General features: G+C 34.1%; 1 protein-coding gene across 5 annotated transcripts; it reads left to right on the top strand.

Moving 5' to 3' along the window:
- Positions 1–9,304: 9,304 nt before the first annotated feature.
- LOC109162624 lies at positions 9,305–14,391 on the top strand. Of its 5 annotated transcripts, none has more exons than XR_002051124.1 (6): positions 10,099–10,202; positions 11,121–11,222; positions 11,328–11,586; positions 12,663–12,938; positions 13,827–13,985; positions 14,071–14,387. XR_002051124.1 is itself a non-coding variant. In XM_019311314.1 (5 exons), exons 3-5 carry the CDS (start codon positions 11,139–11,141, stop codon positions 12,827–12,829), a joined length of 510 nt encoding a protein of 169 aa, XP_019166859.1. In that variant the 5' UTR covers positions 9,305–9,585; positions 10,168–10,202; positions 11,121–11,138; the 3' UTR covers positions 12,830–12,996. The 5 variants fall into 5 exon arrangements, 2 of the variants coding, with proteins under 2 accessions (XP_019166859.1, XP_019166861.1); XR_002051123.1 differs by having other exon boundaries at positions 14,068–14,387; XM_019311314.1 differs by lacking the exons at positions 13,827–13,985; positions 14,071–14,387 and adding an exon at positions 9,305–9,585 and having other exon boundaries at positions 10,168–10,202; positions 12,663–12,996.
- Positions 14,392–15,589: the final 1,198 nt, after the last annotated feature.

Below are 15,589 nucleotides of genomic sequence, written 5' to 3'. Positions count from 1 at the left end.
AATGTAAAGATTGTAAATATGAACTTTTTTTTTTTTAATTTAATTCTAAAAGCACTTATCCATCACTTCTATTAAGATTACATGCTATCAATAACTATACACTGATTACTAAACTATATATACAAAGAGTACAAAACTTAAATTATTTAGTAAAAGAGATATCTCACCATGTCCATTGGTTACTGTCACTCGCTTCTCCATTTTGGTAATCACCAAAAGCAAAACATGTTGGTATCCAATTTTGAGCACACTGAATAGATGTAAACAGGATATTAACATTGTACTTAATATAAGGTAACAAAAATACTATGAAACTAACGTATACGTTATAGGTGCTTGCAGAATAGAATTTGTTCTTAAACATCAAGTTTCAAATGTAAATAATCGCATAACTTCATAGTTTTCAATGTATTAGGATTCAAACAGAACGGTTAACGTCATTGTTACTACTAAAAACTGTTTTAAGTTTGATAAAGTAAGACACACTTCATTCTACTTTAGAATGGAGTCAAAAACACCATTGTGAGTAAAACAGTAATATAACTTCATCATAGAGGTATTTCAATAAGCCTAACATAACAAAAAAAAAAAATCACATGTTGATCTGCTTAATATTTTCAGTAAACTTGAACTTATAAAACTGATAATACTAATACTCTAATAAAGTAAAGAGACAAATTGAATTCAGGTGAGTTCAGCAAGCATAATGTAATGCATATCAAAATATACCTCAGAAATATTATATATAGTACATGAGTATCGAACACACGTGTACTTAAGTATAGTGATAGCTAATTATGGAATTAAAACTTATCTTTTATAATGCAAGTACAACTGAATTTGACAACGTGCATTATAAGATGTCATTATGGCCACAGACATGTTGACAACAATTTGCAATATAAACTCTCTTCAAAATCCTTTGAACCATCATAGATTAGGTAGCAGCTTGCCTGCATTTTAGTCAACAATTATTAAATTTAGATACAACTGCCATTCATATGGTGTAAAACTATAATCACGTTATTAGAATGTACATGATCAGGGACTTAGTGCTGATTAGGCACTTACCATGTGTTGACACCAACTTTGTATCTCTGAAGCCTCCTCAAATGCCTTAAGATGAACTTTCTAATTCGTCATACAGATTCCACAAGATAATTATCTGGATCAAGGGAGTATAAAAAAAATATAACTTAGAAACAATGTAATAATATTATTCTGGGTAACTAACAATGTATATCAAAGTAGATTCTAAACTATTGTGTAGGCTTAAAACTTATCTTTGAGCCTTGCTAAGCAACTGTAAGTACCAAATTGAATAACATTGGTACTTACTTAGTGAAAACATGTCACCACATGTTCACAATCACACCTCTTTTCATAATCAAGTTCCCTGAAAAACAACATAGTAGCTTAATCAGGTAATTTATTATATTTCAGAATAATTTTATTAATCAATAAAATTATGAGAAGGAAAGAGTAATAATATGCAACTAGCACGTATATTGATATCACTATGCATTAAGTAGCACAACTAAAACTTTTAGTATTCCAACTTGATTTATATTGACCAGTTTCCAATGTTGTCTACCAACCTTGAATGTGAATGCTCTACTACTATATAATAATCAACACAGAGATATTCTTATTCTCTCTGAATCACCACCTAAACAAAATTGCAATTTAGCCAATTCATTTCCAGACGAACACATGAAGAAAATTACAACTTCAACCACGATTGGTGCAAAGCGGAAGCAGAACAGCAACAACCAAGGTAATACTATATACTCTTATCCTTAATTATAATATTCTGTGTTAGATTATAGCCCTAAATACTATCTCAAAGCATATAAACTATGTGCATGTGTTCTTGCCCCAAATACTATCTCAAACGCTATGAACTATATAAATTCCAGTATATATGTGTTGTGATAAACAAATTTCAGTATACACGAAGATGATTTCTAAAAATTATTTCTAGAAGCTGCCGTTTTAGATAGATATATATACACCATACTTAGATCTGAAAATGTAGAAGAGATAGGGTTAGAAGTCCTTACCCAACTTGGTATAAATTCTAGAAATCGTGTAGAGAACACCCATTTGTGCCTTGGTCCATCGTTGAGCATCGGACAAATCTACACGGTGGTCCTAAATCATGTAGGAAAACACCCATTTCTGCCTTGGTCCATCGTTGACCATCGGACACATCTATTACCATCAAGCTTCGATCTACCTAAACCCATGACAGCCGGCTGTGTATAGTGTTCATATATTGGTCGATAGACCGTTGATAACTCCAAATCGGGGTTTTGACTATGGAGTTAACACTCAGATTGGGAGTATTGTTGATACGTATGCGTCAACAGATACCTCACAGTAAGATCATCTTCATCGCGAATCCATAGTATAGAGGGGTCGAGAATGCCAAATCCAACCCTAACCGGAGTAATGAACTCCATTTTTGTGAGAGAACCCACAGTGGGATGAGTGGAATGAGCTTAAAAAAGAGCCTGCTAGGTGGATAGGAAAGGGAAGGACAGCTGTGAACATCACCCAAGCAAGCCAGCTGTGATCCTCACCGCAATTCTAATTATTATTATTATTATTATTATTATTATTATTATTATTATTATTATTATTATTATTATTATTATTATTATTATTATTATTATTGATATTAAAATACATGTATTATTATTTAGGGAGTGATATAATGTTTTCATAAGTTTGTTTAATCATGCATCACATAAATATGATTATTATTTAGTCACAATAACAATCACCGCATCGCTGTGCGCATAAATATTATTATCACTACGTAATCACTAAGTTTAATTGTTTATGTATTACAACTTCATGTACTCAATTGTTTATTATAATTGTTGGTAATTAATATTAATTTTAATTATTATTCTAGGGTTAGCTACGAGCGGTATATTATCAGTATCATATTTGTTATTATTATTTTATAATAATACCAATCATTATTATTTTTATCATAATGCAGATAGATGTTATTATTAAGCTTATGAAAGTAATATTATTAACGTTCTACTAAAAAATTAGATTAAGCTATGACTAAATAATAAATTATTAGCAATACTTTAACATTATAATTAACCACATTATGTGTCAATATTGACCTACTCTGATTGATTAATTAAAGTAGATTTTTGTATGAGTAACAAAAATGGGTACACCAAATAATATATGTGTAGTGATAACATTGTTTTTTTGGTACAGATAATGAAGATATCATTGTCAATGGTGAAGCGTACATGCCGTCCTTTCAATCTAACAAGAATACAAAAATGGGTACACCGCTAATTGGTGTTTTCCAAAGTTCGCTAAGTACGCCTTTAAGTATTCTTACAAATGGTAAGTGTTTTCATTTGGAACAATTCACTACATAGTGAATCATTGTTAATATTAGTTGTCATTGCAATTGACAGGTGACACTGCGGTTCGAACGACAATACGGACTACCCCAATGCAAGATTTTGGTAGCAGAATGCCATTAAGCAACATATCAAATAGTAATTAGCTCAACCAATATTACAATTAATTTTTTAATTAAATTCTCTAACAATCAAATGGGACAATTATTATTCTAACGTGTGTTTTTTACGCTTGCTCTATAATTAAAGTAAATTTAACTCGAGCGACCGGGGACCGTGATAAATCACCGCTAACCAAGCGCCATAATCATTCGTTTGACTTAAATAGATCACCAGTCTCGCAAGGTAATAAAGTTGAAATTGAGTAAATAATCTATACTCATCTGGGTTAACTGCTAATTCATTATAACATTTGCAACCTTAATTCCCAGCTTCTTCTCCTGGACAAACGCCAATACAGACTACGGCAATGCAAGTGTTTAGTAGCAGAATGCCATTTAGCAATATAACAAATAGTAATAATCTCAACCAGTATATTGTAATAATATTACTATAAATTTATTGTGTATTTGTCAAATGGAATACTTAATAGTCTAACAAGTCGTTTTACAATTTCTTTTTAATTAAAGCAAAATGCGGAACAGTTAATGGGGAACGCGACATACCAACTACATCCAACTGTCAGAATCGTTGCTTCGACTTAAATCGATCACCAGATTCGCAACTAGGTATCAATATATTACGAGGAGGCGTTTCTTATTGCATAGTCATTATTAAATTATAATGTAATATATTCTATAATCGTTACAGAAGGACTTGAAAGTAATTGTTGTATTACAAATGACAACAACATGCAAATAGTCATGGTAGAGCCGGAGACTGAACCCATCAAGCATTGTCGAAATTTGATATCAGATTTTCAGGAAGTTGTTGAACAATTGCATGACAATGTGCCCTCAAAAAATGGTGAGTTCATATTAAATGTTGTCCAACGAATACGTACTATCTTTGGACTACAATGAACTGTATTATTTTGTTACATATGAACTAATATCAATGTATTTTTTTTTAGACTATTATTTTGATAGTGGTGATCCCGAGTATGTTTGCGAGCATTGTAATGCATTTTTTTGGTACAATGAACGGGCAAGCAATTCAAGGTCATGTGACAGGCCTAAATACTCCGCATGTTGTGTGAATGGTAAGATAAAGTTGCCATTGATGACAACGCCTCCTCAAAAGTTGTTTGATCTATTCTTTACATCAAGTGATAAAAACAAATGTTTTTTGAAGAATATAAGGTCCTATAACAACATGTTTTGCTTCACGTCAATGGGTGGGAAAATTGATAGAACTATTAACAACGGAACATCGCCTCCTATATTCTGTATAAATGGTCAAAATTTCCATCGCATTGGAAGTTTATTGCCTGCACTTGGAACTCAACCTAAATTTGCACAATTATACATTCACGATACAGAGAATGAGATACAAAATCGCTCCAACTCTTTCAGGTATAATATTCTGTGTTAGCAAACTCTTTTGTGCCTCTCATTGGTTAATACTGGAAATCTTATATTATATATTTTCATTTTTTAGGACGGAAATCAACGGTTCTACAGTGCATCTTGATGTAGTTCATGACATTAAGCAAGACCTAGATGAGCACAACGTTTTGGTTAAGTCATTCCGAATGGCCAAGTCATTTATGGAATCTAATCCTACAAGTGAAATTAGAATGAGATTAATAGGGAAGAGGTCTAAAGATGCCAGAACGTATGCGCTACCAATTACTTCAGAGGTTGCCGCTCTCATTGTTGGAGATTTAGACCCTTGCATGGGTGAATGTGATATTGTGGTCGAGTCTAGATCTGGAATGCTTAAACGAATAAGTGAATTAAACCCAGCGTATCTACCATTGCAATACCCAATTTTATTTCCATATGGAGAGGATGGTTTTAGGGAAGATATACATTTTGCAACACATAGTAATAAACAAACTTTTGCAAGAAAGAGTGTTTCACAAAGAGAGTACTTCGCGTTCCGTATTCACGAAAGATCAAATGAGATCTCAATTATAATGTACGCTAAAAGGTTATTCCAACAATTCTTGGTTGATGCGTATACTATGGTTGAATCTTCGAGATTGCTATATATTAGGTCAAATCAAAAAGCTTTGAGATGTGAGGCGTACAAAGGTCTTTCTGATGCGTTAACACGAGGTGAAGTGCAACCTAGCTCTCAAGGTAAAAGAATAATACTACCTTCAAGTTTCACGGGAGGAGCAAGATACATGATACAGAACTACCAAGACGCCATGGCAATTTGCAGATTTATAGGTTATCCAAACCTGTTTATTACTTTTACATGTAATCCTAAATGGCCGGAGATTCAGCGCTTTTTGGAGAAAAGAAATTTGAAAGCTGAAGATCGTCCGGACATTGTTTGCCGAGTTTTCAAGATGAAGCTAGATTGCTTAGTAAAAGAAATAAAAAATGGGAAACTGTTTGGTGCTGTAAGGGCAGGTGCGCTCCGCATATTCTTATAAAATCATTTTTTAATACAGTACTTAATCATACGAATCTTAGAACTCACATCATGTAATCGTTTTTGCAACAGTTATATACACAATTGAGTTTCAAAAACGGGGTCTTCCACATGCTCACATATTACTGTTCCTACAAGGGACGAGCTGCTTTGCCAATCCTGCTTTTATGGACACGATCATTTCGGCCGAGATCCCAGAGAAGTTGAAGGACATCGAGTATTACAAAGCGGTCGAAGAATTCATGTTGCACGGCCCGTGTGGTGTTGCCAGGAGTAATTCACCGTGCATGGTAAATGGTAAGTGCTCGAAACATTTTCCAAAGAGATATATTGATGCATCCCATTTTGACCAGGATGGTTACCCGTTGTATCGAAGAAGGGATGATAAGAGGACAATAAAAAAAATGGAATAGAGTTGGACAATAGGTATGTTGTACCACATAATCGGTACTTGCTCTTGAAATACAAAGCACACATTAATGTAGAGTGGTGTAACCAATCTAGGTCAATCAAGTACTTATTCAAGTATGTGAACAAGGACAATGACCGTGTAACGGCTGAGTTTTATAAGACTACAATGGATGAAGCTGGTAATGAGATAGTGGATGAAATAAACATGTAATATGACTACAGGTACATCTCTGCATGCGAGGCAGCCTGGTGGTTGTTTAGTTTTGAAGTTCAGTACAGAACTCCACCGGTTGAGCGACTAAGCTTTCACTTGCCTGACTGCCAATCAGTTGTGTTCCAAGACGATGATACCATTGATCATGTCCTGAATAGAGAAACCGTTGGGCAAAGTATGTTTAACGCATGGTTTGTAGCCAACCAGAAGTTTAAAGAAGCAAGCTTATTAACTTACATTGAGATGCCTACCAAATTTGTGTGGAAAAAGGACATCCGTGAATGGCATCCAAGAAAGAAGGGTTTCTCAATTGGTCGGATATTCTATGTACCACCAGCTTCAGGAGAAATTTTTTATTTAAGGTGTCTATTGAACATAGTCCGTGGTCCAAAAGGCTTCCAAGATATTAGGACAGTTAATGGTGTTGAGTACTTGACCTTTAGAGATGCATGTTATGCTCATGGATTGTTAGACGATGATAAAGAATACATTGATGCTATAAATGAAGCAAGCTACTGGTCAACTGCATATTCATTAAGGAAGCTATTTGTTGTCTTACTAACATCCTCATCAATTATTAGGCCCGAAAATGTTTGGAATCAAGTGTGGCAACATTTGTCTGAAGATGCTCAACACTGTCAAAGAAGAATATTAAAACAACCAGGTAATGTACTTCTTTTTTATACAATAATATCAATTAAGTTATATGGATAACTATCTGACTGTTGGCATCGTAACAGATTTGGTCTTAATAGAGGAAGAGAAAAAGAACTTTGCATTGTTCGAATTGGAAAACCTATTGGGGCAACAAAATAAATCTTTAAAAGACTATCCTCTGATGCCAATACCAAGTACAGATAATTCAAGGTTGTTTCAGAATAGGTTGGTTTTTGAAGAGTTATGTTACAATCGTGAGCAGTTGAAAGAAGATGCTGAAGTGCTGTGTGCAAAACTAACTGAAGAACAGAGTCTCATCTATGATACGGTTATACAAGACATTGAAGACGGTAAAGGTGGCTTATTTTTTGTTTATGGTTACGGTGGAACAGGAAAGACTTTCTTGTGGAGAGCGTTGTCAGCTGCAATCCGATGCAAATGTCAGATCGTTTTAAATGTGGCATCAAGTGGCATAGCTTCTCTATTGTTACCAGGTGGCCGTACTGCTCACTCAAGATTTGCAATACCTATTGCAATAAATGAAGACTCAACCTGTAACATTAAGCAAGGTAGCGACCTGGCTGAATTGTTGATAAAGACGAGTTTGATAATATGGGATGAAGCTCCCATTATGCACAAACATTGTTTTGAAGCATTAGATCGAACTATGAGGGATTTGTTGCGTTTTGTAGACCCGTGTAGTGAAATGAAGACGTTTGGTGGTAAAACAGTTGTTTTGGGTGGAGATTTCCGCCAAATTCTCCCGGTAGTTCCAAAAGGTACACGGCAAGATATTGTTTCTTCAGCCATAAATTCATCATATCTATGGGATAGTTGCAAAGTTTTAAGGTTGACTCAAAACCTAAGACTAAGTTCGGTACCCAACGGTGGAAACCGGCAGGCATTACAAGAATTTGCCGATTGTATTGCTAATGTTGGTGATGGAAAGCTGGGTGGGCGGAATGATGGTTTCGCAGAGGTTGAAATTCCAAAACACATGTTACTGCCATCTGGAGGGGACGATATTAAAACAATTATGCATAGTACATTTCCTATGTTTGCAAAAGGAAACACTGACCCCGAGCATCTGCTAGGTCGTGCTATATTAGCACCAACGCTCGATGTGGTCAACGCAATCAATGACTATATGACTGAGTTGCATAATGCCGAAAGCAGGTCGTACTATAGTTCAGACGCAGTATGCAAAGCCGATGGCGACAACGATATATTTGGGGATGTACACACACCGGAATTTCTAAACAGCATTAGGGTGTCAGGTCTACCAAATCATGCATTGACTTTGAAAATAGGTTCACCGGTAATGTTAATGAGAAACATTGACCATTCTCTTGGTTTGTGTAATGGGACTCGGTTGATAATCAAAAAGCTAGCAGACCATGTTATTGAAGGCGAGATCCTGACTGGACCTAACAAAGGTACAAAAGTGTTGATCCCCCGAATGTCAATGTCACCCTCTGATCCAAGATTGCCGTTCAAGTTTCAACGAAGGCAATTTCCAATTATGCTTTCATATGCAATGACCATTAACAAAAGTCAATGACAAACGTTGACTCATGTTGGTTTAATACTAAAGAAACCGGTTTTTGTACACGGTCAGTTGTACGTGGCTGCATCTCGGGTTAACAATCCAGACAGTCTCAAAATATTGATAGTCAAAGACCCAAGTTCAACTACTACATCAACCACTAATGTTGTATATCATGAAGTTTTCAATAATTTGTAATTTTGTAAAGTTCTCTTTTCTTAGTTTCATGACTTTGGCAACTATTTGTAATATACCATTTTCATATAGTTTTTGTTGAATTCCCAATCATATTTCATTTATATGTTATAAATTTTAACCACATTAGTTCAAACAATTTGTAACATAACATACACACAATTAATACTTTTTAATTTACATACTGTGCAGCGCACGGGTCAAATACTAGTAGAATATAGAGATAGAGATAATAAAAGTTTAAAAGTCAAAAAAATTCAACATTTCTACCCTAAATCCCTAATCTGTTGCATTCTAGTCTCTACACATCGTCACTCACAGCCGCACTGTTGACTCTGCCCTCGCCATTCGCCAACAAGGCAACAAGCCGTCGTCGCCGACTCGCCGTCGCCTTTGGAGTGCTCGCCGGACGAGTGGACGACTCCCTCTCTGCTCCGTCGACCGTCGCCATCTGACTCTCGACCAGTGACCAAGACGACCACCGCCGTCTCCCTCTTTGTCTCTCCCTCCGCAAGTCCGGCAGTCTCCGAGACGGCCACAGCCCTGGTCTCTCGTCTCTCACCGGCGACCGTACTGACTAATTGACTATTGAAGGAGTGAAGATTGTGAAGGTAAATCATATTCTGCTTTTACAGTTTCACATTTCATATTTCATTGTATAAATATTAAATAGGCTTTCACATAATCAGTCATCACATGATAATCTGCTTTCAGATCAATGTATTAAGGAAATAGGCTATGTTTATTTGTTTAAACTATTATTGAACATTAATGTAATGAAACAAAGAATGCAGATTGCAGAATGCTATGTTTCTCTAGTTTATTTAGTTTATTTAGAATGCAGAAACAAGGAAATAGGCTATGTTTCTCTAGTTTATTTGTTTTTTTAGAATGCAGATTGCAGGATGCATATTATAACAAAGAATGCAGAATGCATAATTTATTTATTTTTTTTGAAAATTTAAACTTTTTTTTTTTAAATAGGCATAAATAAAAAACGGGCGGGATTCCCCGTCCCCGAAAATTCCCCGCGTGACGGGGAATGGGGGAACATTTCGGGGACGGGGACCCATTCCCCGCCCCTGCCCCGCCCCGTTGCCATCCCTAGTCCCTACTCCCTACTCAGTGTTCATTGCGCAGCGTCGCAAGTCGCAACCCTCGCCATAAATTGAAATTCATCTTCTTCTCCGCAGGGACGCCGAAACAATCCGACGCTGAACGCCGAGAGGTGAGTTTTCTTCTTTATTCTTTAATCCTACATTCCTACTGTTGGGTTAGTGAGGCGACGGAGGGCAGGGGCTGCGGTGGAGGGCCCTGGCTTCCTTTATTCCTCTTTGCATTTTGGATTTTCAGAAACTTAATTCTATATGTAGCTTGGATTACTTTGATTTTACCATATTAATCTGTATATTTTAATTTTATACATACCACTCTTTGAGTATTTGTTTATTTTCTTCTGGAAATTTGTGTTTTAAATTGTTTTTCCTACAATTTTGAGTGAATGTGAATTAGAATTATGTTTGTGATTGAATGAACAGAAGCATAAATAATGAATGTGAGAGTTTGTGCAACTATGGAATTGTGGGGATAATTTCTCCCTTAGACTTGTGTAGTTGAACATCAGCATCTATGGAATTAAGTAGTTTGATATTGCAGATAAATCAAGTTATTTCGTGCATCTCCTTTAAACTAATTGACATTATAAGAATGAGCAAAAATGAAAGGGAACAAGAAAGCCATCGCTTTCCAGTTTTTTTTTTTTTTTTTTAAATCACTTTTGTTAAGTTTGTCAATTTGTGTTGTGAGCCCCTAATCCCTAATTCCTTATTTCGGTTATAGCGTTGACTTTGGTCGGTTATGACAGTAAAAAATTCCAATCGGTTTTTCAGTTGCTCACCCCAAGTTGTTCCTCACCGAGCCGTATGTCTGTGTAAATTGTAAAAGAATTAATATCATTATAATTTATCACTTTGTATATCTGGTTTCTCTATGTGTACCTTGCTCATGATGTAATTACTAATTTGACTTGATTCTTGTCTCCAAACCATTTTTTGATAATTTTGAATAAGCTTCATTGCCTTTGGTTGTACATTTTGCTATGTGGTCTTTGCATAGTTTAAGGTGCTTATAGTTTCTTATGTATTAGGCATTTTAAAAGGTTACAATGGATGCCACAATGAAGGAGTTCCAAGAAAAGTTAATTGAGGTTGAAATTGAAGGCGAGAACATTTTATTAGCACGGCAGCAGGTACTTTAAATGCCTGTGCACCTTCTTTTTTTTTAAAAAAAAATTATAAATAATACTCCGTAATAGTTCTAAGAGAATAAGTGAATTTCAATGATGGAATTGCAGTTAGTTGAAAATGATAGGGAAAGGAATGGAAACAGGGAAGCATTGACAGCATTAAGGAAGAGAGCAAAGACAACAAAATCCAGCGTTCCTTCACCTTTTGAGTCGATAATGAGGGAGATTGAGACGAAACTGTTGGTGAGAGAGGTTTGTTCAACTTGTGGCAAACATGACGTGAAGGAGACAACTTGGCTTATGTTTCCTGGCACTGATATTTTTGCTAGTGTTCCATTTCATGCTGTCCATACCATTCTTGAGCAAGGTTTCTTTCTTTGACCATACTGTTTAGTGTTTATGCTTCTTTCTTGATGATATGATCGTCTCAATATATATGTGTGAATTAGATGAGCCAAGCTATTTGTGAGTTACTTGAACTTGATTCTACAAATATTTGTATTATATTGGGTTACTGTCAAGTTGAGCTTGAGCTCAAGTAGTTCTAGCAATGAGTCAAGTCGAAGTCGAGCCTCTTAATACTAGGCTTGAGCAACTCGTAGCCTAATGGAGCTTCTTTTTTATTTTCATATATATTTTCATATATATATATATATATATATATATTACTAATCTAACTAATATATTTACATATTTATATTTATATGTAATAAAATGGCTATAATTGAAATGTAATATTGAGCTTGTTATGATATTTGGATGTAAAATACTTATTATTATTATTATTATTATTATTATTATTATTATTATTATTATTATTACATTTAATAGAAAAAAAGACTATAGTGAGCATATTCGAGCTGAGTTCGAATAGCTTGAACTTAGTTGAGCTCGAGCTCAAAATATTAGAGCTCAGTCAAGCTCTTGAGTTTGACCTTTGATTTTTCTAATTGATCTAAGCTTCAAGCTTGAACTATTCGGCATCGGCTTGACTCGTGTACTGACCCTTATATGTGATATAGGGGTATCACTTATAATTCTTTCATTTCCATGAATGGGAAAATGGATGTGTCTGTATGTTAATAATTGAGCTAATGTTAGCTTGGTATAGTAAATGTAATCACATAATTGTGTGGAAGGTTTCTTCCATTGGATGTTGTGAGAGTGGCTTTAATGATCTAGAAGACTTGTTATTGGAAAACATCATCTTGAAGCATATTTTCCTTGTTAGTGATGGATGAGGCCTTTGTTTTATTGCAAAAATAGTAATAACAAATTTTTTTGGATTGGCGCTAATATTATTTTATACTTTAATACTTTAGTATGATGTTATTTAATCTATCATTCTAGTAATTCAGTTATTTTTGAAAATTCTGGGCTCCTCATGAAAGTTCAAAAGATGAAATGGTTCAAGTGACATGAGTACTTTCGACTTTGAAACAGATCAAACTCGACTGGATTATGAAGCTAAGAAACTTCAAAGCTATGTAAAGGAGAAGTCGTTTATCATATCTGAGAAAGGAGTTCTTGCTGACAGGATCAGCCCTGGTGTTCTTAGATCTATGGTCACCTTGTCTGATACACCAAAGAAAGCTGAGCCAACGGAATGACTCCTTCCTGCATTCAAACAACCGGTTCCCCTGCTTCACTCTCCATTATTCATAATTTTAGACCGAAGTGAATCTATAGCGATAGAAGTGTGCCCGTGCTTATATAGAGGTATTGTGTGTCGCTTCTCTCCCATCTCCATTATGGATTTCTAGTTTAAAATTTGAATGTAAAAATAAAAATAAAAATTTGAATGTGAAAAGGGTGTGTTTAGTAATTGAGAATGTTTTTCATTTATCTCTAGAAAATTCGTTTTCTAGCATTATTTTCATTCTTTTTGTTTGGAAAATAGTTTTCCATTTCTTCAGTTTAGGTATTTGAATAACTATTTTTCTCCTAAAATTTTAAATACAAATATATGCATAACTTTTCATCTTCTACTTTATCTATTTATCTAGCCATACCACTCATTAACTATTTACATCACTATAACCCTTATGTATTTAACATAAATCATGTATAAAAGACATTTAAAACATACCTAAAAGACTCTAAATCTATATACATATAAAGGCCACTAAATTTCAGCCAATCAAATGGTTCCATTTTCCCGCCCAATAAAAACTATACCGTTTTAGTTTGTTTGTTTTTTTTTTTTTTTTTTTTTTTTTTTATCAAATCATGCTAATGTCCAGCCTGTTTTCAAATTAATATTTTATTCCATATATCAGATCATATTTGCGTGTGATTTTCAGCCTAATATTTAGGGTGTTGGCCTATTGTAGAGTTGGTATGGGTATGGTCTTCTTTGCGTGTCTTCTAGGTGTTTAGAGGTACGGGATGCCTATAATCTCTATATATTTAGTAATATAATAATATCTAAAGGAGATCATCTCCGCTGTTATATATACATACAGATTGGCACATATTTTACCATCACTCGAAGAGAAAAGAGAAACGAAAAAGAATACAATTTCCCGTTAGCATCTAAAGTTAAACCAATTGCAATCTCCATTCTCCAGTAAGCATCTTTGAAGTATGTCTTCATTGTTGGTGCAGATCTTCACCCACAGCTTACCACCGAGGCCATTAGGCTGCGTTGTGGTGTATGCTGATCTTTACCCACAGCTTACATCTATAAACATTTAGTGTATATAGATGTTGTCACTGAAACAAGGGGAGAAAACAACATAAGAAGTTTGTTGCATTGAAGAGCAGGTGAGTGTATCTAGAAATCTGTCCTAATTTAATATTTGTTTGGTAATTAAACACCAAATGTTTTCTTCCTGTGTTGTTTTAGTAGCTTCATAGGTGACTCTACTCCATTGAGGTGTATTAAATCCTCATCTAGGCTTGGTGTTGAACCTTCTAAGGAAGTGGTGGTCAGTTCTATTGAGGAGATTTACAGCAAAAAACATGTAAGATTAGGTTTTATCCCTAATATGAAATTTGTGTTTCGGTTTAGTTATCCAAATTGTAAAATTAGGTAACTATATAGGGCTGCTTTATATTTGTATTTATGCCCTACTGTTTATTTTAGGTGGGAATGTTTTGATGACTGTAGTGCTTGGAGTCTAATCTTAAGGCTTATTTAATAGTATGCTTAATAGGGCTAGCTGGGTGGTTATGTTTTGGTCTTTTGGAAACTGACTTTGTCTGAGTTGCAAGCCATTAGCCATTCTAATGTATTCTAATGTTAATTTTAAGTCTATGTTTTGCTAGGGAAATAGTCATTACTTTCAATTACATATAGATAACACAAACATATTAGGAAACAAATCATCATATAAGAGACTAAATTTGAGTAAACTATGTTAAGCACTCCAAATAGTTTACCAGAATTGCATATTAACTTATACATCATAGCTGCAATTTTCTTCTTAGAAAAAAAAAATGGCATCAGACTAATTTAGCATCATTTGTCTCTAATTGTACAATGTTAGTAACTGAATTGAAACAAGTAATGAGTGCTAAAAAAAATATGTCAAATTCAGTGTGATGGAGTTGTCTATAAGTTACAGATTGAAAAATACATAGCAATGAAGAATCAAAACAACTTTTAAAAAATAAGTAAAACAAAATTGCATGCTCATTCAAAGCAATGAAGAATCAAAACAATTTACCATCAGTAAAAGATTTACATAAGATTTTAAAAAAAAACTATTGTCAATTCCAGCAAAAATATGTGCAATTCAAGGTGATTAAAATCATTAAAAACACTTCCATTTTTAAAGTATGGCAGAAGTTTGTTGTTGATTGCTGCTATATAGTTAATATTTCATATAGGTAGTTTAGAAAGTTGTTCAAGTAAACTGAGATACATATGTAGATGTAACCAAAGTTGTTTAAAAAAATTTAAAAGATAATTTTGGGCTTTTTTTTTTAAAAAAAAGTTGAATGTATTTAGTTAGTTTTTATATATTTTAGAAAAATCACCATTTCACTTTTAATTGATCAAAACTAAACAAAAATATTTTGCATATTTTTTATTTATCGAAGGAAAAACTGGGAAAAAAATTAAAAATTATTTTTGTTAAGGCTGAAATTCTTTTGATCTTTTTGTATTAATATATTTTAAAATAAAAATTAATAATAATAATAATCATCATCATTCTCTAAATACAACAAGAAATACGCGTTAAAACCATCCGTACTCTATTCAACTAAACAAACAACCAAGTAGGCAAGCATAAACCATACCAAAGAATTCTTTTCTAATTTAGTCTAGACACAGTATAACAACAGCCACATCGTTCTGCAGTAAATTCAATTGAGTCAAAATAAAGGTTAAACCCTGTGAAAAAGAAAGAAACAAAAAGGGG

Source organism: Ipomoea nil, unplaced genomic scaffold, assembly GCF_001879475.1.
Source record: "Ipomoea nil cultivar Tokyo-kokei standard unplaced genomic scaffold, Asagao_1.1 scaffold2957, whole genome shotgun sequence".
Taxonomy (NCBI): domain Eukaryota; kingdom Viridiplantae; phylum Streptophyta; class Magnoliopsida; order Solanales; family Convolvulaceae; genus Ipomoea; species Ipomoea nil.
The sequence above is the reverse complement of the archived record's forward strand: the minus strand, read 5'-3'. Positions and strand labels throughout refer to the sequence as shown.